Source organism: Elephantulus edwardii, unplaced genomic scaffold (genome assembly GCF_000299155.1).
Source record: "Elephantulus edwardii isolate Elephantulus edwardi_28Jun2011 unplaced genomic scaffold, EleEdw1.0 scaffold00119, whole genome shotgun sequence".
NCBI classification, from domain to species: domain Eukaryota; kingdom Metazoa; phylum Chordata; class Mammalia; order Macroscelidea; family Macroscelididae; genus Elephantulus; species Elephantulus edwardii.
The window spans coordinates 9,998,298-10,024,193 of record NW_006399869.1 but is presented as its reverse complement, the minus strand read 5'-3'; the positions used below and the strand labels follow the sequence as shown (position 1 = coordinate 10,024,193).

The following is a 25,896-nucleotide window of genomic DNA, read 5'->3' as shown; positions in this document are numbered from 1 at the left end:
GTTTGCTGAAATATGTCAATTGGTATACCATCTATTCCTGGGGCCTTATTTTTTGCCAGTTCCTTTAGCACAGCTGGAACTTCTTTCACCACCATTACAGGTTCTTGCTCATACATTGTGTCATGAAATTCTTCTGTGTCAGACAATTCTTTTTGCTACAATGACTCTATACTCCTTCCATCTTCTTTTAATGCTTCCTGGATCATTTAATATTCTGCCCAAAGCATCCTTTTAAGTATTGCAACTCAAGACTTGAATTTATTCTTTGGGTCCTTCAGCTTAAGAAGTGCTGAACCAGTTTGGGCCTTTCTCAACTCAGGTAAAGCTACCAACACTCCAGAAGTCATGTGGATAGTTGCCTGAGGGTTAAATAAAGTAATCTTATATAGCGGATTACTTTAAAATCTGTAAGAACCAAAAATTTAATTAAAACTGATAGTTAAACTTTAGAAAGTATTAATATCTATGTGTATTACTCCAAAGAATAGAGTTAAATAATAGTTCTGAAATAGAAGGTAATAAGTCTTTAGAAAGGTGAAACTTTGTTGATTAAAAAATGGCAAAATTGACTCTTTAAGTATTCTTTATTCCTTTCTATTATGAAATTGCATAAAATGTGTAAATCCCTTTCTAAGTCTACATTCATATTTGTGTCTACTAAATGAACATGTTGTGGTAAAGGTTAAGAAGTCCTAGTTTCTAATCTTGATTTCACAGTTCAGCCATGAGCACACCTTGGCAAAATAATTTTTCTGTATTTCACTTTTTGTTTGGAAAATAACAAAAATTAATAATAGACAAAATATTTAGATTGTATTAAAGATGAAATGAATTCATACATACAAGACACTTAAAACATTGTCTGACTGTAAATACTCTGGCTAGCTTATTACCAGGTTTATCTTGATTTTTTTATTTAAAGATGTCTTTACTTTTTGAAAAGAAAATGTTTGTAGTATCTTGAAAATCTTGGTGCAGCAGGAGTTCGGAAACTTTATATTTCATATTTTTACAAAGTTAATAGCTTTTATGATTAGATTATTTCAGATTTTAATATTTTGTATGAGAAGCATTACTTGTGATGTTCAGAACTGAGATTGTTAATATGAATTGGGTTCATTTTTACTCTTTCTAAGCCATTAATGAACTGACTTTATAACATTAACACTAATACACATTGATGCATGTTTTTTAGTTAAGATACTTAGAGAAGGTTTAGAATGGCTTAAGCCTATTTTTAGATTGAGATGGCGCAACAGAAGAAACAATCTTGAAATTTATGTTTCTGTTAGCTAATAAATATTTCAAATACTAGGATTTATCTTACTAACTTAACAGAATAACTGATAGTCAACAGTGAAAGTTTTGATGATTTGGAAGACTGACTTATGTAAACACATGGCCTCATTAGTTGTTAATTTCTAGTTCAAGAGTATTCATTGGGGTCATCCAACTAAATTCTCAGTGCTTTTGGTTGTATATTTATCAAGCTTCCTTTGAGCTGTGGTTCATTTTTTTTAAAGACCTTTTAACAAAGGAGGGGTGATTGAATCTGCTTGGCTTTAATAATTCACACATACTGCTTTGAAGCAAAAATTTTTGAAAATTAATGGTTATCCTTAAGCATTTTTTTTTTTAGTTAAAGCAAATGCTGTCTTACTCTATATTCTACTACATTGCAGTTGCCACATGGCAGCTCAAATAAGAAACATCTCTGAGGTAATAAACACCAAAAATTTTAAAAAGTCACTCATTTGTTGAAGGAATTTTTTTATACAGTGCCTGGTACAGAAATATTTGTTGGGTGTTAATACCTCTAATTTACTCATACAGTTATAAACACAACATAAATGACAGTATTTTTTTTTTTTTCACTCAGAGCAAGTTTCTCTTAGGAGGGGAAGGATTTTGAAGCTCTGTCCCACATACTTTGGGCACATGGCTAGTAGGGACCAGTCCTTGGAAAAGGACATCATGCTTGGAAGTGTGGAGGGAAAACACAGGAAAAGATGATCCCGAATGAAGTAGATTGACACTGTACCTGGGATAATAAGGGTAGATGAGTCCGAGTCGCAGAGCCTGTCTCAAGATAGGGCAAGCTTCAGAGTTATTGTACATAGGGTTGCTGTAAGTTGTTGGCAACTCAATGGCATATAACAACAAACAATAGCAACTCAAAGCATTGATTTACTTTTTTAAAAGTTGCTGAATAGTTTTGTTTTTGTTTTTGTTTTTTTTTTTCTTTCTTCTTATGTTTAGGCCACAGAAAGTGAGGCTGGTGATATGGACCTTAGTGGGTTACCTGAAACTGCAGTCGATTCCGAGGATGAGGATGATGAAGAAGACATTGAGAGGGCATCTGATCCTCTGATGAGTAGAGACATTGTGAGAGACTGTCTTGAGAAGGACCCAATTGACAGGACAGATGATGACATTGGTAAGTTTGTATTAGAAGAAGTAATCTAAACCATATAAAAGTATACAGAGATAACATAGCCTAAATACAATAGAACCTAGGACTGACAGGGCAATGATGGCTTATTGGTAGGTTTTGCCTCTTCCAGGCAGAAGAGCTGGGCTCATCCCCAGCCATTGCACTCCGTGTGAAACAGCAACTGTCCCATCTGATGGTGGAGGTTTCTGTTTTATACCATGAAACACAGGTGTCAAGGGAACTTTCAAACTAGAAAGCAAGGCCTAGTAATCTACCTCTGAAATCAGCTAGGGATCAGTAACTTCCATTCCCCTTGCACATGAGGTTGTCATGAATTGGAGACTGACTTAATGGTAGCTAACAATGACACTACTGTTAGGTTTTGGGTTTTTTTTAAAAGTTTCATTTCCTTTGAGTAGAGAGTGTAGCAGTTGTTGAAACAAATGTCAGTTATTTTGAGGGTCTGCAAATAATATCAATGAAAGCTTCCTAATAGAATCTTCTTTGTCTTTCATCATATCTATTTTCTTAGTTTAGGCTATGACAAAGTATGCATGGCATTAACATTCCAGGTAATTAACTTCCAGATTTATGCCTAGGATGAGGGATTTAACTGTTTCTCAAATCCATCCTTTTCTCTCTTTGTTTTCATCCATTGACTCCTTTGTTCATCTTTCTAGGGACACCTGGTCTTGTTCTTTTAAAGATTTTCAAGGATTCTAGAGCATAAATGAAGGAATTCTAGTGGCATAATCTGTAGTATGTTGCACTCCTAACCAAAAGACTGCTGCCTGCTCATCTCCTCCCATTCAGATCTGCTAGTGATGCCAAGGGGGAAAGATGGACAGTGTCTTCTCATATGATTTACAGTTTCAGAAACCTGATGGAGGGTTGCTAGAATCTTAATTGGCTAGATGGTGGTAAATTTGAGCATAAATGGGACTGATTCTAAATTTTACTGCCTGAAGGCTGAGTGTCACATGTCTAATGTCACATGTTCATTATGTTTAATTTTCTTGTTCTGTCTTTGCTAACTTAAAAAAAGAATCTCTTTATTGTCAGTTCAAAGAAGAAATGAAATTATTCCCTTTTAATATTTTTCCATCTTAAACCAGGATCCTTACCCCCAGCATTGGTTGGTTATTTGGTTTTTCATTTGTTTTTGAACGAAACATACTAAGAACAAATTGATTTGGGAGTTACTTTTTATTAAACTTATATATCTTCTCCTTTAATCTGTCCTTTTTAAGGTAGTTATCAGGAAATTGTTGAATGCTAAAATATGTGTAGCCTATTTATTCTTCCTTTCAGACTTTAGCTTCAATCTGAAAAGATTTCTCTCCTAGAAAATTTTTGGAAAGCAGAAATGTCTCAATTCTTTTTGATATGCTTATTGGTATAATCTCAGTGAATGAGTTGTATTTCTTAGCTGTAAATTCACGTGCAGATACTAATGACTTTGAATGATTTTTCCAAATATACATTTTTTAAAAAGTAATAATGTATAAACATAAAAGATAACATTCAGTGAATGTGGTTTGAAATAAAAGGGAAAAAGAAAAATACAGTTTGGATTACACAAGATTTCCAAAGATCTTGTAGTTAGTGTTTTTCAGAACTAAACCAAACATAAGCACTCTTTTCTCTCTTGGGGCTGTTATTCTTGTTAAATTTAAATAACACACCCATTACATGATAATGTGAAACTATTTAAACCCCTCCCACATTAGCTTATTAGTGTTGTTTGCACATGTAGCATGTTATTTACATCAATGTGTTTTGTGAAAATAAGGTATACTTCAGTTCTTGGCTGCAGTAGATATCTTTTATGTGAACTATGAACATGTGTATGACTGATACATTCCTTGGGTGCCTTTCTTCACACTCACTTTCCTCCATCACCTTGTAAAGCGGAAGAACAGGAAGGGTGGTCCGTTTTATAAAAACGAAAAAGAAATGATATCTGTAACAAGCACCACATAATTATTTGTTTTTCTAAATAGGACCAGTATTTATAACATTCTGATGGAACCATTTATCTGTACCTTAACTTTTGTCTTTCCATGTTGTTGCTCAGTGCCGTTGAGTCGTAGACAACTCATAGCAACCCTATGAATGAAAGTCTTGAACACAGAAAACTTTCCTCTTTTTTTCTAAGTTCATAAAGTTTCTGGAGGCAAGCTATTTCTGAAGTGGATGCCACTCCTGCTTCCAAGCCTGTTTTATTGAGGAGCTGCCCAACCTCAAGACAAGAAAAAATTTATTATTTTGGTTTTTATTTCCCTCCAGAAAAGTTGGATATTTTATATTCTTAAGCTATGTCGAAAATGGCAAGTTCCTCATTACCAATATACCTTTTAATAATGTTTTAAATAAAACAAATCCAGCCAAGGATTTCTTTAATTTTTTAAAAATATAATTTGTGGGATTGAACTTCTCTTTTTGTTAGAACCTGTATCTCACTTTCAAGATACTCCCTCTCATATTCCTCTTGGTATGCTTATCCCTATATAAAATCATATTACAAATTTCTCATGATATAAAACTTTTTTTTCTTTGATTAACTGTTAACCTATCAGTTTTAAGTAGCCTCTTTGGTTGCTCTCTAGTAAACTCTAAGCTTTTATTGAAAAATAGCCGTCTTAATGCATATGTTATCATCCAGTTTTTCCCTACATTGTTAATCAATTCAAGTATTTGCTCAGTAAATTAGTTCTTTTTCATTGAAATGAAATGCTAACTTTTTTATACCAAAATCTTATGTCTGTTTTTCTACTGTGTATTCTACTTAGTGACCACATTATACAAAAGTATGAGAGCTAGATTTTTATTTAACTGAAAACCTAAGAACGTATCCAGTCTATGAGTCATGTCCCCTCTGGTCACTTGCAGAATGGTGCTGAGCACGAAATAAACTAGGAATGATTTTTATACTGAGTTCTGAAATGCTTGTTCTAGATACAGAAATACAACATAGTCGTATAATTGAATATATAAAACGTATTTCTGTATCATTCACATTTTTAATTTTGTTATTATAGGTAATGTAATTGACTCAGTTCTTTGCCACCGAGCCTGAACTGTCTTACTGCTTCACATTTCTGTGACTGTTACTTACATGAGTCACCCAGCAGACTATACTACCCCAAGCTGCCTTTATTTGACTTAGCTACCTCTTTTTTTATATTTGACTACATTGTGCTACCATTTTATGTAGATTTAACAATTTCATATTTTGTACTAAATGTAATTGTGTGAATCAGTTTAAAATTGTATAGAAAGGAATTGTGTAGACTGAAATTTCGTTTCTAGCACCTTTTCATCCTATAAAAATAATTATGTTCATTAGTTTTTTATTTATTCTTATATTTTTAATCCAAGCAAATGTGCAGACATACATTCATTGTTGGGTGTGTATGAAGCAGCCTTTTATTTCTCTTTTTTTACCTCTTCCACCTTCTTTGCACAGAAGGTAGCATACTGTATATCCTACTTGGTCATTGAGGGTTTTTTATTTTTAAAATGGATACTGGACTGTTTCTGATTTTGTGTTATTACAACATGAAGTAATAAATCTTCAACACACATAATTTTTTTCACATGTAATTTTTTTCATGTTCTTCATTAAAAGTCTTCCAGACTTTTCTCCAAAGGCATCTCTGATTTTATTGTTGTAGCTATTGTCAAATTGGCTCCTAACTCATGATAGCATAGTGTACAGCTGCTCCACAGGATTTTCTTGGCTGTAATGTTTAAGGGGAAACCTTAATTGCGCGATGATTAAACACTTGATACTAACTAAAAGTTTGGTGATTTGGACACATTAGCCCCTCTGCAGGACAAAGAATTGATAGTCTACTCTTAAAGACATATTTAGCCTTGGGAACACTATGAAGTAGTTTTACTCTGTCCTGTAGGAGTCAGTGTAAGTCAGAATCAACTTGAGGACAGGTGATTAGATAATAGCTTTCAAACTTCGTGATAGCTGCTGATTACAAATCATTTGTGCCATCTAGAATTCTGTGATTTTATTTAACCTCAAAACCCATCATTGCTACATTGATCCTAACTCATGACAAACCACCAGTGGAATTTTAAGGGTGTAAATCTTAATTAAAGATTACCTCACCTTTTTCCTTAGGAGCACCTGTTTAATTTAAACTGCCTACCTTTATTCACTCGACGGCACATAACAACAACAACAACAACAACCTTTATTCAGCTGGCAGCCCAGCATGTAACCTACTATGTCACCAAGACTCCTTCTTAGGCATTTAGTTTTTATTAGACACTAATTAATAAAATAAAATTAATATTTTGCATATCATCGACATTGTATGGGTATACCTGCTTTTCCATAGCGTCAAATAGGAAAAGTGATCAACCTTGTTTTGTGGTTTGCTTGGTTGTTGTTTTTTTTTCCTTTGGGCAATCTGAAGAATAAGGAATAGTGTATCAGTTTTTTTTTGCATGTATATTATCATGTTGTAAAAATATTTATAGTTTCATGGAAAATATTCCTTAACTTTTAAGTATCTTTATCTTTTACTAAATTCTGGAGTTGTACATCTGACTTTCTGGAGAATTTGCAAAGCTCTTATTTTCCATTATTTAAGTCTTCAATAGGGTTTAGTAAGATCATTTAATTTTCAACAAACATACTCCAATTGAGCTTTAGTAATTTATTAGAACTTGAATTAAAGTATACACTGTTGTTTCTGATTCAGCAAAGAAGTATAGTTTCTTGTACTAACTATAACTTAAAATTATTGTATTTCACAGTAGGTAAGATGGTAGAACATTTTTTTAAGAAAGAACCTTAATGTGTTTTTTGTTACCCGTTTTTTGATAAAGTAATACTGTTGACAATGAATTTCTTTTGCTTCTCAGAACAACTCTTGGAATTTATGCACCAGTTGCCTGCTTTTGCCAATATGACAATGTCAGTGAGACGAGAACTCTGTGCTGTAATGGTGTTTGCGGTGGTGGAAAGAGCTGGGACCATTGTGTTAAATGATGGTGAAGAGGTTGGTAAATAACTTCTGCCACTCAGAAAAAGCTTTATCTAGAAATCTGTCCATACAGCAAAAGAGAAAAAGTCTAAATTTTACTTCCTCCTTTAACAACAGTGACCAATAAATATTGAAAAAAAATAAGTATTATGAGTTTTTCCTTAGGTCAAACATTGCAAATATACATGTTTACCTAGTATCTCTAGTGATAGACATTTTTTTTCTATATCATGTTTTTTAAATATTCTGTTCATAAAATTCAAGTTTACACAGAAGTATCTGTTTCCATTTAACAGTATCTACACAAATGATGATACTTATTCTGTATTCCTAATGTGTCATTATTATGATTTATTCCTTTTTTTGTGTATCATATCCAGCACTCTATTTCCCTCTTCCCTGTACCTTCTCCTCTTTGCCTTAGAGGAATTTTTAGACAATTTTCTTATAGAAATGATTGTTTTAAAGGAGTTTGTCAATCATTAGTGATATTATTTCTTTTATGAGCCAGTCAGTTATTTTGCTAAGAAATAACCTTAAAGGGTAATTTTAGTTTAAAGTTTAAAGAGTATATTAAGATCATAGTCTTAGGTAATCCATTAGTCTCAACAGGTCTAGGTAAGTTTGAACTCTTTAAGATAACAAACTATGTTCCACTTTTTTTTTCTCATTCCATCAGAATTTGTCTGTGTATTGTGGCCATGTTCAAAATTTTTAGTAGTGCTAGCACTATCTAGCTTTTCTGGTGTTAGAATAGATGAGGCCATGGTTTGTTGTTGACTTATTAGTCCTGTAGACTGCTTCCTTCTCTGAGTCTTTCTCTTCTTTCTTTTTTGTCTAGATAACTAGAAAATAATAATCATATCTTAGAGTCATTTGCAAGCTGTTCAAACCTTAAATACTATGCAACACATACTGAATCATTCACAAAGCTATTGCTGTCCTAAACCTTCAAACCTAGGAAACTAATCTCAAGATGTTTCATTAACATCTAAGAATTAGACATAATGTGATTCATATGTGCTTTATTGTATACGTGTGTGTATACACTCATACACATGTCAGATCAACTGCAGCTCATTGCAACCCAGTGAACAGATCAAAACCTCACCCTGTCCTCAGCACTATCCTTATGATTTCTAACATGCTCAAGTCCATTGTTACAGTCACAATATTAATTTATCTTGTAGGCCTTTCTCTCTTTTGCTCACCCTCTACTTTTCCGAGCCTGCTACCCTTTTTCCTAGGGCTGGTCCATGCTGATAACTTCCATTCTTGCCTCTGAGGAATTCTCTGGTTGCACATCCTCTCAGATAGATCAATTTGTCCTTCTGGCAGTTCTTGGAATATTCAGTACTCTTCACTAACACCAGAATTCAAAATCCAGTACAGTTTCTCTACTTTGCTTGCCACATACCTTCTTAGCTTTAGAACTGTGTTTTTGGGTTTTGGTGGTTTTTATTTTTGTATTTTTTTTCCTTACGTGATGATTTTTTTTAAAGGAATATACTTAAACACATCCCTGTAGGTACACATACCTGTAATATATTAATTTTTTATTTTTTTGTATCATACATATTCATACAATCTGTTGCCTTTTATCAGAATAAAAAAGGGAGGGTCTCACAGCTAAGATTATAATTGCTGTCATTATGTTTGCTGGAAATTTGCATAAAGTTGAATTGACAGAAGTTGTGTGGTAGTATTTTATCAGCAGTGACCAGGGTCGGGACACCACAGAAATTTTATTCCTTGGTTTGGAAATTTAGATTCCTAACTTAATGAGATAATGTTTCTATTGTACCTTCTCATTCCTTACATAGTGCCCAAGTTCTTCATAGTCCACAGTTGGACATTCACAACAATTTATTTGTTTCTTTTTTTCTGGAGCAATAGGAGAAGAATTGGAGGAGAGTTTGGAATATATGGCTAGTAAATTCCATGGCCTCTTTTGCCCTAAGTCTAAGAGAACTCAATGGTGTTTAACTATAATTTTGAAGAAAGATTCCCCCCCCCCTACTTTGATCAAAAAGGAAAAAAATTCTCCTATCTTGATCAAAGGGGGACACTCCCCCCAGTGTTATCAAAGTAGGGGAAATATAAAACAATTTGAAATTTCCATAGACACTAGACTCTCTGAAGCCAACAAACACAGATTAACTCTAGAAAGGTTATCTTTATAACTTAAATAAAAAACAGATCCCTCAGTTATTTAAAACACAATTTAGATCAACTGGTAAAAAGAATTGTGTTCTTTTAAGAACTCTTTATATGGGATCAGATTGACAGCAGCAATTCAAAAGATAAGATAGGAACCTTAGGGAGCAGTGAGTTTAAGAGGGTCAAAATGGTCACTGAACTCAAAGAATGTAATCAATGTCACTAAATTGTACATGTAGAAACTGCTGAATTAATAGATGTTTTTCCATGTGTTGTCTCAACAAGAAAGAAATAAAAGGGAAAAAAAGCCTTGTGTATATATAAATGCTTCAGTTGTTTGTTTCATCTTTAAAATTAAAGATCTATACATAATTTTCAGGGGACAATTCTAGCACTTTGGCTTGCACAAATATAAATACTTAAAATAGTTGCTAATATAGATAATATTTTTACTTTGTTCAATGTATGATTTTTAATCTTTCTTTTTTAAAAAAATATTAGCTGGATTCCTGGTCAGTGATTCTGAATGGTTCTGTGGAAGTTACTTACCCGGATGGAAAAGCTGAGATACTATGTATGGGAAACAGTTTTGGTGTCTCTCCTACAATGGACAAAGAATACATGAAAGGAGTAATGAGAACAAAGGTGGATGACTGCCAGGTATAAGATACAATTAATGATATATTTTTTTTTATCCTTATTGTAGAACACTTACATAGGACACTGGTGAGATTTTTCTATGTATATAGTAGGTTGTTTTATACCTTTAATTAGTATTTTAAAGTAGACCATTTATTAAGACCATCAAATGAAAAATAAGTATTCCTTAAAGTTGTTTAACTGCACAGAAGTAAGGTTGCCATAAAATGAATATAATATTTAAAAATTTCTGTCACTAGTAAGTAAAATTTGTTCCTAAAAAAAAGAAATGAATGTCATTATTTGTTGTTGTTGTTGTTATGTACCGTTGAGTCACTTGCGATTCATCACGACCCTATGTACAACAGCTCTAAACTCTGCTCTGTCCTTTGCCAATCTCATTGTCTCCAACACACTCATCCCCATTGCCCCACTCACTGAATCAATCCACCTCCCAGAGGGCCAACCCCTCCTGCACCTGCCCTCCACCTTCCCAAGCATGATGTCCTTCTCCAAGGACTGGTCCCTCCTTACAACATGACCAAAGCATGTGAGACGAAGTCTCAGAATCCTTGTCTCCAAGGAGCAGCCTGGTTTAACCCTCTCCAGGGTGAATCTGTTTGTTTTCTTAGCAGTCCATGGTATCCTCAGCACTCTGCTCCAACACCAAAGCTCAAAAGCATCAATTCTCCCTTATTAAAATAAATTTTAAATAGATTAATAAAATTAGTATATAGTTGCAAAGCATTTGAATGCATACAATAAAGAATTTTAAAAGTTATGAAAATTTATTATGATAATGAATCGGTAGAAAAACAATTAGCAAAATAGTTATTAATAAAAAGAAAATACTTAACTAAAAATAAATTCAGGACAATTAAAAAATACTTGGTAGGAAAATTCTTGAATAATAGGTAACAAATTTTCAGGTAAAATAAAAATTTATAAGATTGCTGAGTCGTACTCAGCTCAATGACTTCTAATAACAAGATTGATTTAGTTAGTAATATTCTATGAATAAAAATAAATTTAAGATGCATGTGTTAATTATTTATAATTTATCTTAACTTTTTACATATTTATCTTTGAAAAAAACCCAAAGTATTTTAATATAAACAAAAATATTTTACTAGACTGATCAATATTTAGTGTAATTATATCTAATAAATAACAATGGTATTCTGTTATCTGCAATCTGAAAGACAATGTAGTTTATTTTAAAAGAATTTTAAGTTTTTATAGTACCTAGTTGATCTAAGATCTCTAAAATTTTCATTTTTGATCTTTTATTTACTGAAAGGAAAAGTAACCATAGCTATAAAGAAAATAATCTTAAAGAGTATCAAAATTATTTTACCAAATAATTCCTCTAGTGAGTACTTTCAAGGCGGAAACAGAAATGGCTGTGAATGAAGTACTTTAAATATGTAGTATCAGAAAGGCATTTTAAATACAGTAAATTTTCAGTTATTTGGCATAGTAGGGAAAAAGAAAATGGTGGCTAGATTCCCCGTCTTTACTTGGCTGGAGAATGTTCATTTTGAAAATTATATATGATATTTTAGCTGGAGAATGATACTTTTGAAAATAAAATAATGTTAAGCTAAGGGAGCTCTGATGGCTTAGTGGCAGGAAGCTGTGCTGCAACCCTAACGGCACACAGTTCATATCCTCCAGCTGTTCGGTGGGAGAAGGCTGGGCAGTCTTCTCTTGTGTTATTAACTGCCTTTGAACACCCACCAAAGGGTCGGCTGTGGGTCAATTACAGCTTATGGTACAAAACAACAAACTGAGCTAAGGGAGTTAGAGTTGTTTCTCCGCTGTTTCATCACTTAACAGTTCTTCCTCAAATCCTTCTATATTTTGAGATTACAAAGCATTCAAGTAGGATTGATTCTCCAATACTAAAAGGACAAGTAAAAGTTAGAATCCTTTTATCGTACTGCCACTAATTTGCCAAACCCTTTTGTTAGACATTTCATAAGTGTAAGACTGAAGTATTAGAAGTTTTGTAAGTGCTAGACTAAAGAGACATTTGAATGTTTCCAAAAAATCGATAAAAACAGTATGACTGAATATCACCACATGCTCAAGTCAGGTATACCAGGTATGTGAAATATTTTTCTGGGAGCCCTTAGAAAAGAAGGGGGGGGGAGTTGCACAGAAGTCATGTTGTTATAGTGTACCGTAAAGTTAGAACCGATCTATAGCTGACCCTTTGGTGGGTTTTTGGAGGCAGTTAATCACATGGGAGAAGGTTGCCCATCCTTCTCCTGCAGTTATGTTAGGAAGAAAAATCCAAGTTATTTAATAAAGGATATGGGAAGTAGCAGTTTACCTAGAGTGACGGCGTTATTAGGAGACTGTAGTTGCTCCTAATAGAAGGTTTCTGTAAGTACAGAAGAGTCAAAGTCAAACCGGCTACAGATACGTTTATTCTTCCTCTATTCCTTTCTGAGCGAATCACTCCTGTTCTTCCATCACTCCATCTGTTCAAGCATGAAATTACTAGTGGAACAGGGAGGGAGAATGATTTTGGACGTTTCAAAGTATATTCTTGATGAAAAAACATTCAAGTTTAACAAACTTTTTTTTGTTAAAATGTCACTTATTAGTACACATATTAGTACAAATGTACAAATGGCAGTTCATCCTCTTGTAAGTAAAAGAAGTAGAATCATATATTCTATTTAGCACATTGCAGAGGATTGTCAGTTACTGAATGAAATGAAGAAAATTATGAACTCTTTTATCAAGAAGCAGCAATATTGTGATTAACCCTCATTATCTTAAATTCCTGTAATTCTTGAAATAAATACTGTATAATGTGATAAATAGCTGAGCTTGTGTTAAGTCTAGGGACACAACAGAGAGTGGATTAACATTAGTGCTTCTATTCATTGGGATCTCAGGAAATGCTGAAGGTTGTGTTCTATTGTAGATTCCTTCTCTTGTGCTGTTCTCTGCATTGTCTATTCTTATTCTCCTCTATTTGGTTTGAAGGGCAAAGGTCATAGCCAGGTGTAAACGTCCGATTGAACCAGGCAATTGGTGGTTTATCCATTCCCCATATATACCTCTTTCTTTTCTTTTTTCCTTCTCCTGTCCCTTTTTCCTTCCTCTACCTGTACCCCCTTCCTCCCTTTTCCTCTCCCCTTTTCCTTCTCCACTGCCTGTGTCTTAGGCCTGCCAGTGACTCCCCAGGCATTGCTTAGCCCTGCCTTACACCTTTCGGTGGGGAATGAACACTTGGATACCTATGTGAACAATTAGGTATGACTTTCCCTTATGGACTGCAAAGTACCAGGTTAAATAAGAGCTAACCTCTTAAAATAAACTCTGTTAGATTCACAATTTTCCTGGGATATGAGGAGTTAATGATGCCTTTAATTTAAATAATTTAGGAGGAGGTCATTTGCCATGGATAAACTGGAAGCTGACTATACTGTTTGTTGATTGAAAGCTAATTAATGGTCTTATAATTTCTGTATAACTATGGAGTCTTTTGCCTAACGGAAAATGATTCTGTGAGATAAATTTCTGTGGTTCTTCCATAAGTTAAATTATGCTTGAGTTTTTATTCCATGTTGTGGTACCAAGGCCATTCAGTTCTTTCATGTGTTAATACCTTGCTGAAAGTGAATACTGGTGGTCATTGAGTCAATTCTAACTAGGGGTGACCCCATACGTGTCAGAGTAAATCTGTGCTCCACCGAGCATACAGTGGCCATTTTTCAGAAGTAGCTCACCAGGCCTTTCACAAAACTGCTGGGTAGACCAAACTGTCAACTTTTGGTTAGCAGCCAACTAAATTAGCGATGTAAATTACCCAGGGAATTCTGATATAAATCTACTAATTAACATATCTTCAATTGGTTTTTCTACTAGTTGAAATGATATTTGTGAATTTCATAGTAGTCTTCTATAACTGATTATAAAACTATGTTAAAGCAAAATAAACATTAAAATTAGAACTAGATAAAAATTTTTATTGAAATGTACATCTTTGTAGATAATAGTTACATTAGAAGGTCAGTTTGGAATTTTTAATGGGAAGTCACCTTTGAGTTTTTATTGAAAATGAATTTTGTGCACTTCTCTTTGAAAGCATTTTACTTCATGTAATGTCTTTTCAGTGATCTGTTTCTTTTTTTAGAAAATAAATGAGAAAATGATGATTTAATTATGGTCTCTAAAATGTAATAGAATGCCTAAAACTATTTGGACATGAAACTTTAAGAAATTAATTATTAATCCATATTTAGGGAACAACTTTGCTACAGCACAAAAAGAAAAAATAATTTGCAACAGCTGAGTAAAAGACTACATATTTCAAAACTGTGTACCTATGATCACTGACACAGAGAAGAGTTGGTTTTTAAAAATTTTATTTCATTAAAATAGACAAAATTTCAGGAGTTTTGATGGTGTAGCACATAACATAACAGGCTGAAAACTGCAAGTTCAGTAGTTTGAATCCACCAGCCACTCCATAGGAGAAAGATGGGCAGTTTATTCTAATAAAGATTTCCAGCTTTAGAAACCTGATGGAGAGTCTGTGAATCAGAACTAATTTGATGGCAGTGGGTTTTGAGTTCATTACAGTTACAGGTAGTCCCAGGATTATGAAAAAATTCTGAACCTAAGCCTGTCGTAAGTTAAATTTGTATATAAGTTGGTACAGGTAGATATGGTTGGTATCTTACACTGTTTTTGTTATGTGCTGTCGAGTCGCCTGCAACCCATAGCGACCTTATGTACAACAACCCTAAACCTTGCTCTGTCCTGTGCCAGTCTCACACCTACGCTCATTACACCAGTCACTGAGTCAGTCCATCTCATCCAGGGTCTTCCTCTCTTGCGATTAGTCAGCTAAATATTTGTCTTAATATTTAATGTACCTTTTTATGTGTGAAAAGAAAACCCTGGTGGTAAAAAGCTGTGCTACAATCTTGAGAAGTCACCCTCTGGGGGAAGGGGCTGGACAGTCTCCTCCCATGGAATTAACTGCCTCTGGAAACCTGCCAGAGAGTCAGCCGTGGGTCAGTTCCAACTCAACAACAACAAAATGTGTCAAAAACTTTAAAGAAACTTCTAGATTTATTAAAGCAATTTTAACATAATGTTAGAAAGAAGAATAATGTTTTTCAATTGCATCACAAAGTAGCCCTCACTTGCTATAAAGAACTATTGTATGTCCTTCAAGTGTTTGTTCATAACTATAGGTTTTAAGTTTGTTATTGTAGTTGAAGACTGTACTTGTACAAGAAAAACCTGCATCTTTTGAGTTTTTAAGTTTTTGCTTCTAAAATTCTTAATAGAAAAATTAATATGATGATACTTGCTAAATGAATTGGAGAAAATACTGCATTGTGGTTTTTTCCAATATGATTCACTACTTTCTTGTAATAGGTGCTCAATCTTAATACTTGGAATCATGGAGAGTAATTGCTTTATGTGCATGTTATTGGCAATTTTCTTCCTTTTTTTATTTTAGGAGCAGTGACTGCTTTAATATCAGATATAGAAATAAATATTTGAATGAAAATGTTTTGTGACCTTGTTTAAACACTTCCTAAAAGTGTCTTATATAATTACCAAGTTTATAATATTCTATAGTTACCTTTGAATGTTACCGAATTATTCATAAAAAATCATCTATTTCTACTTTTTAAATTGATTTTAAGATATTATCTAATTTTTTAAATTAGGTAATTATTTTTAATATTGATTTTTTTAAAGTTTACTTATTTCCTTTTCCATATGTTTTATAACTGTCACAGAAAGGCATAGAAATAACACCCATCTAAATGTTATCATGTATATTTTTAAATTGTTAGGGTTTTTGGTATAAACCACATAAAACTATTCTAAAAATAAAAGTTTCCTTGTTCAAAGGAGAAATAGACATTTAAAAATTAGAGAAATGTGATTAAGCTTCATTACTGTATTCATTTAAAAAGTATGGGAGAGACATGGAAAAATGTCAGTGTTAAATAATTAAAACACAGAGTTATTAGTACTTCTAGATCCTGTGCAAGCACTTTATCATTAATACATGACTTTTATTTTATTCCAGTTTGTCTGCATAGCACAGCAAGATTACTGCCGTATCCTCAACCAAGTAGAAAAGAACATGCAAAAAGTTGAAGAGGAAGGAGAGATTGTTATGGTGAAAGAACATCGGGAACTTGATCGAACAGGGACAAGAAAAGGTCATATTGTCATCAAGGTAAAGCAGCCCAGCTCACGTCCCCAGATGAAGGATCCCTCCTTATCTCCACGTATAATCACTTATGACAATTTAGAATTTTACAGTCTTGCTGTCGCCAAAAATTTTCATAGAATTTTTCCCTCATTCATTTTTAAGCATAACATCTCTTCAAAGTTAACTTTTAAAAGTCTGTATTTCTAGATGAACTGCATGTTGTCATTCTGTATTACAACCTAGTTTTAAATTTCAAGTTTGAGATTTAAATAAAATCTAAATGTTATTTGTGCAGGGTAGTGATTAAATTTTTATTTGCTACAGGGAACCTCAGAAAGATTGACAATGCATTTGGTGGAAGAGCATTCGGTGGTGGATCCGACATTCATTGAAGACTTTCTGTTGACCTATAGGACTTTTCTTTCTAGCCCAATGGAAGTGGGCAAAAGGTTGTTGGAGTGGTTTAATGACCCGAGCCTCAGGGATAAGGTTGGAAAATACATTCTGTTTTAAGACATAAATGTTAAATATTTGCACCATTTATGTTAAAATTAATTTAATGGAATAAGATAATGTTTAGGGCTTAACTTTTCAAGCAAAAGAGAATCTGTGCTGCAGTCTGGAAGGCATGCATGTTTGAATCTGCCAGCTGCTTCATGGGAGAATGATCAGTCTCCTCCTTTGCAGTTTTCTGCTCCTGGAAGGTCAGCTGTGGGTCAGTTCTGACTCGATGGCACACACTATAAAGTAAACTCTAGAACTGGCTGATTTTCATGCAAACAGCAATAAACTGGCTACCAGATATTTTAAGAGTTCGATTTCTATTGTAACTTGACATTTTTCTACTTTAGTAAATAGTCATTGTCAGCAAATAAAAGTTAATTTTGAAATGGCACTAGAACAATATTTCATTTCAGTAATCACTGGCGGAGAGAGCTCTGGTGGCCTAGTGGCAAAAAGCTGTGCTGCAATCCTGAAGGCACATGATTTGAGACCACGAGCCACTCTGCGAGGGAAGGATGGGCAATCTCTTCCCATGCAGATTAACTGCCTCTGAAAACCTGCCAGAGAGTCAGCTATGGGTTGATTCCAACCCTGTGGTACGCAAGAACAGCAATAATTACTGGCTGACAGGTTCAGTAATAGAATTCCAAGTAGGCTCCACTTAAGCTCTGGAAAGCTTTAGTAAGACTAAATTGGATGGTAAACTGCATCATCTTCATTGTCCTAAGAGTTGTGAGAGATCATTGTAGGTTATAGTCATTTCTTCTTTCCACATGACAGTCTTACTTGGCATATGACAGATGTGGGAGAGGATGCAGAGTGTATAAATATAGAACACGGACTAAATCCAGAATATTAAAACTCCAAAGTGCTGGTTTTGCAACTCACTACGTTTGTGATCTTTCATCATTTGGACAGTAATGTTTTTTATTTCATAGTATTAGATTTGTTAACCTGGAATAATTTAACCCTTATATACTTAATTATTGCTTCTGCCATATATTTTGTGTTTTATCTGATGTTCTGTTACTCAGATTTTTTTCACTTCTGATATAAATAATAGACCTGCTTTGGGGATTTTATGAGGTTCAAATGGAATAATGCAAGTTCTTTACTTGCTGTCTAGTTCACAGTAAACAATGGATCTTAAATGTTATTCATTATTGCTGATGATGACAGTTGGTATTCAATTTATAATTTATGAATCTTGTTTTTCTCCTCTGTAAAAGATCTGATTTCTTTTAAGTTGCCTTCGAAACTAGCAATTAAGATTTTATTAAACAATCTGAAGTTAAACATGATTTTAAGGGAGATGATCTTTTTATTTCCCTAAATTTGAAAAATGAGCAAAAGTACTAAATGACAAAATATTAATGCCCACATAAAGACTTAACTTTTAAGTGATGGATCAGATTATATACTGTGATTTGTTAAAATTAACTACATCATAATATATTACATTGATGTTGTTATGTGCTGTCCAGTACAGTATTTTTGAAGCCTGCCCTTCCCTGAGCCAGTCTCACTGACTCCGACACATCAACCCCCCATTGCCCTGGTTACTGTATCAGTCCATCTCACGTGGGGGTCTTCCTCTTCTGGATGTCCCTCCACCCTTCTGAGCGTGGTATTGCACAGAAGTTTTAATTTCTCACTTTGCTGATTAATTCTGTAGAAAGTTCATTTTAGCTTATTATTCACATCTAGAAAATTAAACATATATATACAAGGAAGCTCTAATTGAATGATAGAGTTGTGCTAATAATCTAATGGTAGCTAGTTCAAATCCACCAGCAGCTTTATATCAGAAAAAATGAGCAGTCTCTTCCCATGTGATTCACAATCTGAAAACCTGCTAGAGAGTCATCTATGAGTTGCTGCCTACTCAACAGTGATGCTTTTTTAAACTTTTTAAAATAATATATACACAGGTGTGCTGTGTTTAAAGTTGTAGTTATATTTTATTCTTTCATTCAGCAACATTTTCTTGAGGACTTACTGTATGCCAGGTGGTAGGTACATTTTAGTATATGGTAGTCAGAGTTCATAACCTAGTAGAGGATGTTGACTCTGTGAACCTTAAGGTCTCATGACCATCCAGTAATTCTCACCAGGTGTAACACAAATATTACTAGCTGTGAACATGTAGTAGTCTGCATAAGACTGTGAAAACATTGATGCAGGGCATGAAAAGGCTACTTGTTCCTCCTAGGTAATTTTAGGTGCTATCAACCTCCTAAATCTTTATTCAAGCAAGTATTTGTCTACTCCCAGCTATTTACTTCTGATAATCTGTTTACTTACAGAGCTCTGTAAACTTAGTGCTATTCATTCCCTTTACCTGTTCCATTCCTCTGCCTTTATTTTTTAGTTTATCTTTTCAATTGTGTTGTAGTAATCTATTTTAATTTTATTATACTTTTTATACTTTTATTGTGATTACTGTAAATACATTTTAAAAGTAACATGTGAATCCACAAATTCAAACTATTCTGAGAAAATAAATAAAAAGTCCATCTTTTAAAATATAAATCTATTTTTCAAAAGTTCATGCTTTTATGAGTAAAAGCCTCTTTGAGGCTTTTCCTTCTTTATATTTTCATTAAATAGAATTGTGTCATCTGATACTTAGATTGCTTTCAAAACAATTTTAATTGCAACTTTTTCACATTAAAATGTAGAAAATTCACTCCAAATAACTTATTTTTAGGTTACACGGGTAGTATTACTGTGGGTGAATAATCACTTCAATGACTTTGAAGGAGATCCTGCGATGACTCGATTTCTAGAAGAATTTGAAAATAATCTTGAAAGAGAGGTAATATTTGCAATTTTTAAGAAATCTTGATCGGCTTTAAGTTCCTTTTATTCATCCTACCTTTGTGTTGAAACCACTTCTTCTGAACTTTTGTAGAAAATGGGTGGACATCTGAGGCTGTTAAATATTGCATGTGCAGCTAAAGCCAAACGAAGATTGATGACATTGACAAAACCTTCTCGAGAAGCTCCTTTGCCTTTCATCTTACTTGGAGGCTCAGAAAAGGGATTTGGGATCTTCGTTGACAGTGTCGATTCAGGGAGCAAAGCAACTGAAGCAGGCTTGAAGCGTGGGGATCAGGTATGATATTTGTAAATTGGGATTTACGTGTGAATATTGGTGTCTGTGTTCTTCAGTCAAATATAATACTGAAATTAATTTACATTTTTGTTTTTAGATACTGGAGGTCAATGGTCAGAACTTTGAAAATATTCAGCTCTCAAAAGCCATGGAAATTCTTAGGAATAACACACATTTATCTATTACTGTAAAAACCAATTTATTTGGTGAGTATTGTCTCCTCTCCCTTCTCTCCCACCCACCTACTCCCAACATTTAGGCTGTATCGTAAAAGAAGTAATTTTTTAAAGTAAACGTTAAAGTGTAAGAATATTTACAATAAAATGTATAGGTAGTTCACTATAGTGGCATTCTATTCTGACAACTCCATAATACGGCATTTTTGGTAAGTCTAATATCTTACGTAGAACATCATTACTCTTGTCCGTATGCTTTATAAATTGTCTGTAAACATAGAGCACGTTATGTGCTTCTCGCAGCATTGCATGTAGTACATAGCACTAGCAACAATATATTTTATAACCCACACCAGATTGCTACTAGTGTGATCCATCGTAACTAAAATAGATTGTAAGAGGATTGTAAGAGGGCTACTTGCATGGTTATTGAATTAATTCTATTAATATATAATTATATGTAAATAAAAATTTACTGACTGAAATACCAAGCAGACCTTTCTATATCAGTGATTAATTGTATTATTGAATGTTGAATGTGGGGGTTTTGTTTTGTTTTGTTTTGTTTTCATTCTGCATGAACATTACAGAGTAGTATATAAGACAGAATCTTAGAGTAGTATATAAGAGAATCTTAGAGTAGTATATAAGACAGAATCTTAGTGTCATTTATTCACTGGAGTAGTATTTTTCCCCTTGTAAGACTGAAATTCCAATTGCAGGAATTTGTATTCTCAGATATTTTATAATTGTCTTTTGAGTTGGTCAGATTTTTAAAGTTAACCTTTTGGGTGTTTATTATGTTTCCACTCAATTTAGTATTTAAAGAACTTCTAACAAGATTAGCAGAAGAGAAAAGAAATGGTGCCCCTCACCTCCCTAAAATTGGAGACATCAAGAAGGCCAGTCGCTATTCCATTCCAGATCTTGCTGTAGATGTAGAACAAGTGATAGGACTTGAAAAAGTCAATAAAAAAAGTAAAGCCAATACTGTTGGAGGAAGGAACAAGCTAAAAAAGATACTTGACAAGACGCGAATCAGTATCTTACCACAGAAACCATATAAGTAAGTGTCTGTATGAATTTTCAGAGTGTTAGTTTATAAAGTATTAGAACTCTTGACTTGGTAAGTAATGTTTGCACTGAGTCTAGTAAATGTTGTATTATAAGCTCTTCTAAGACAGGGCCCAGGTTTCTTAAAATTATTGTTATTAAATAACCAAGAAAGAAAGACAAGAAGTCTCCTCCTCTGTGATTTATTGCCTCTGAAAAACACCCTGAAGGGTCGTCTATAAATTGGTTCTGACTTTATGGCATATCACAACAGCAGCTTTCCTCCTATGTTTTTTTTTTCTCCCACACATTTGAACTTTTTAGAAGTACTCCACTTTGAGCATTGTTTTGCTACGACATCTTTGTTTCTGCCTTCAGCATCTGTTCTTGCCATTGAAATGATTGTTTCTTGCAGTTGCTACATTTCATCCCTGCCATTATCTCTTTTATGCCATACTTTTCCTCTCACTGCTATTTTGATTTATTTAACTTTAGCCAAGACATTGCCAACTGGTCACGTAATTCCTTCATCCCATGGCCCTTTCAACGAGAATGTCAACTATATTCTTGAATCATTCTTGGCTAAGTATTTTTGTCTGGAGCACTTGACTGCACCCTAACAACCTCACAAACATAGTGAGGGAAATAACAATTTAAAAATAAGTAGTATAACTTGTTTCTTGGATAATTTAATAAGTCTTATGGAGAAGCAGTGGATACACAAGTTTAGGACTTCATCAGGGGTTTAATATATTTTCCCCATAAATTTAGATAAAATTTTTACATACATATTGGCAAGATGTAGTCTAGAAAATACTGTTTATTGTTTAAGTGTCTAACTTGTAGTCAACTATAGAGTAATAGTTGGTGATTTCATATCACCTAGACAAGATTTCTGTAGCAGAGTCCTAAAGATAAGCTATGAATGTGAATGTCTTATTTATAGACTTGAGTTCCCAAGTCACTTAAATGTTCTGTAATGTTAGGCTTGTAGGCTTTCCTGAAAATAGAAATTGATTTTTAATGTGACCATTCTTGATGACAAACTTACTTTTAGAGGGATAAGAAAATACATTTCCCAAATGCCAAATTATTAGCAACACAATACCAAAGATCTAAAAGTCATATTTGACCATGAGTTAAACAAAGTTTAAAAAAATTTTTTTTAAAAATTCAAACAAATGCCCGCCTGACCTTGGCAAGTATTAATAGAAATGTGATATGTAAGAACTGGAATGATGTAATTCACCCACAGTAGTAGACATTGGAATGAAACACAGTATAGGAATACTGTGTATAATTTTGTCCTATGTATGCTTAGAAAGATTTTTAATAGATAGGAGATAGTAACGATATAATTAAAAGTGTTGGTTTTCAAAGCTGTTGAGCAAATGTCATAAATAGACTCACATTTAAGAAAACTCCGACACACCTATACCCATTACCACAGTCACTGAGGGTCTTCCTCTCCTGCACTATCCCTCCACCCTCCCAAGCATGGTGTCCCTCTCCAAGGACTGGTCCCGCCTTGCAACGTGTCCAAAGTATGTCAGACAAAGCTTCAAAATCCTTGCCTACAAAGACCAACCCGGCTTCACCCTTTCCAGGACAAACTTGTTTGTACTCCTAGCAATTCAGTACTCTTCTCTAGCACCATGTACCACTTGTAAATCCTTGGTGGACAAACCTTTGAACCTTTTCATGTATTAAATAAACAAAACCCCACTGCCATCCAGTCACTTGATTCAAACTCATAGCAACCCTATAGCACAGGGTGGGATTACTACATAAGGTTTTTCAAGGCTATAAATATTAATGGAACAGGTTGCCCACACATTTCTGCCACTCTTGTATTAAAATAAGGCTAAATAAGAACCAAAATGCACCCACTCTGACTTAGCTACAAACTCAACTTTAAAACACAGTAACAATCTTATTGATAACCTAGGGACTGCCTATATGTAGAAAGCAAAGATTATTAATTGTTATCAGAGGTGGCAGAGGGAAGGAAGAGGTTTTTTTTTTTGTTTTGGTTTTGAGGGGGGAAAAGGGTGGTGTGGTGAAGGGATTACTGAGTTTACATTAATGGTGGTGTAATATTGTAGATGAGGACAGTGGTAAAGGCAAACAACGGGAAAAAAATGTAATCAGTGTTATTAAATTGTAAATGTGGAAGTTGTGATAGTGGTGGATGTTCTGATGTGTATCACCACCATTAAAAAAGAGGGAGAAGAATGTTTGTTAATATTTTTAAAATAATATTTAAAATAAAAGGAACTAACTAAGGAACCTAGACATGAACATATACAAATGTAAATATTTTTAGATTTTTATTCTTAGATACTATCAGAGTTAAAGAAACTAATCTTTCCTTTTCTTCTTCCTATTACTGAGAAGGCTCAGTTATCTTAATAGTTAATGTTAATGGTATTATAGATATAGTTTAACGCTAGGTTACCTGATGGGTAGGGCTTGCACTGCCAGCCCAAATGTGGTGTCGCGCTGTTGGCTTGGATCCACCACCAGCTCACCGGAGGAAAGACGAGCAGCCTCCTCTCTGTGACTTTCAGCTTTGGAAAACTTGCTGGAGGGTCGGCTCTGAGTCCTCAGCAATGAGAAACAGGATACTCAAGTTTTTTAGAGTCCCTGAGTGGTAGACATAGTTACACACTTGGCTGCTAACTGAAAGGTTGGAAGTTGGAGTCTATCCATAAGTATTAGTTGCCTTCAAGCCAATTCTAACTCATGGTAACTCCCTAAGTTCAGAGAAGAATTACTCAGTATGGTTCTCAAGGGTGTTTTGAACTGCCAGCCTTTGACTAATAACTGAGTACTTAAGTACTTCTACCATCCAGTTGCAACATTTCTTAATTTAGCATGTATTTAGTTATGTATGTGTGTGTGTGTGTGTGTGTGTGTGTGTATTTTTTAAAATGCTAAACTAGATAAATCTTCTAAACATAGTAACACTGATTCTTGTACAGAGACCTGATACCTTCCAGTGAAACACGCCTGCTGGCAGTGTGACTCAGTTGGCCTTTGGTGGGGCTGGGATCATGTATTATTAAAAGCCACATAGGTCAACAGTGAATGAATGAATGAATGAAAACCCAAAATCTCTGTAAATGTTCATTAAAACTAATGAAATTTAATAATTAAAAAAAGGGAGGGGGAAGCCACATAGGTAAACACTGCATAGTTGTTGACAGAGAAGAAACTCCAGAATCAGAAACTGTAGAAGTCCCTCAGAAGATTGCGAGACTGCTTTGTAAAATGTAACAACCATAAATAAATAAATGATTGGCTCTTATCAATCACAAAAAAGTAATTAAGGTGTATGTTGAGTACCATTAACTGAATTTTTAACTGATGAACTCTTCTATGTGAAAATGTATCATTTATTGAGAATCTACCATCTAGTGCCTTTATTCTGCAGATTCTCTCATATCATTTTTACTTTAATTTTTAGAGTATTGTGTGCCTTTGGAACCGGCCCACAGCTGACCCCTGTGAGTTTTCAGAGTTAGTAAATTGCATGGGAAGAGATTGCCCGTTCTTCTCCCACAGAACATCCAATGGATTTGAACCACATGCCTCTGGAATTACAGTGCAGCTTCTTACCACTAGATCACCAGAGCGTTCTAAATTTTAGAGTTACTCTTATTCCTAGGGCGCTTTGGAGGTCTGCTGGCAAGAAGCTTAGCTACAATCCCAAAGGCAGGCGGTTCAAATCCACCAGCTGCTCTGCTGGAGAAGGATGGACAGTCTTCTCTCACATGATTAAATGCCTCTTAAAACCCGCCGAAGGGTCAGCTATGGGATGGCCCTGGCTCAAGGGTACACAACAACAACAACAACAACTCTTATTCCTAGGAAGCTCTAGTGTCCTAGAGGTAAGAAGCTTCACTGAATTTCCAGAGGCATATGGTTTAAATCCATCACATGCTTAGCGGGGAAAGGATGAACAATCTCCATGCGAGCAATTTATTACCGCTGCAGACTTGCTGGAGTGTCAGCTATGGGTTGGTTCTACTGGACAGAAAACAACAACAGCTGTAAAACATCTATAAAAACAATGTTTTATAGATACAGAAACTGATGGTGCGAGAGTTTACGTGTGTACCCATAGCTTCCCAGTCAGAAATTTTCAAAGCTGAAATTCTAATTTAATCTGGGACAAATCTTTAGCCACATCTACCAGAGCCAACCAATACAGAACTAATAGCAATTTAGGCATGAATTTTTAGAAATATAAAGGACACTTTAGTAGATTTTCATTTTCAAACATTACAGAAACTCAGGTGTTACAGAAACAGATGCTAAGTGATACTACATTGACAGTGTTGGCATATTAGAGTGATATGGTAAAAGAGGTGAGGAGAAGGTAGGAAAAAACATTATAGCATTCAGTTTTGGTTGCTCAGTTAGTGGAGGGATAAAAACTGATCTAAAGAAAAGAGGGAGTAAGTCAAGAAACTATCAAATCCAGTAAAGGCCAAGAGAACTAGTTCCAGAACAGTAAGAGAGTTGGAAAGAGAAAACAGCAGGAGAATATACTCACCGACATTTTAAAATGAGGTCTTGAATATATA

At 34.3% G+C, this 25,896-nt stretch overlaps 1 protein-coding gene across 2 annotated transcripts in view; it reads left to right on the top strand.

The window, feature by feature from the left end:
- The window catches only part of RAPGEF2 (Rap guanine nucleotide exchange factor (GEF) 2), a 219,579-nt gene that overhangs the window by 167,700 nt on the left and 25,983 nt on the right, over positions 1-25,896 (top strand). For both annotated transcript variants that reach the window (XM_006892776.1, XM_006892775.1), the window contains 9 exons: positions 2,260-2,437; positions 7,325-7,461; positions 10,108-10,266; positions 16,325-16,477; positions 16,778-16,942; positions 19,668-19,775; positions 19,872-20,075; positions 20,173-20,281; positions 21,071-21,317. In XM_006892776.1, coding sequence (XP_006892838.1) covers positions 2,260-2,437; positions 7,325-7,461; positions 10,108-10,266; positions 16,325-16,477; positions 16,778-16,942; positions 19,668-19,775; positions 19,872-20,075; positions 20,173-20,281; positions 21,071-21,317 — 1,460 coding nt within the window. The remainder of the gene's footprint in view (positions 1-2,259; positions 2,438-7,324; positions 7,462-10,107; positions 10,267-16,324; positions 16,478-16,777; positions 16,943-19,667; positions 19,776-19,871; positions 20,076-20,172; positions 20,282-21,070; positions 21,318-25,896) is intronic.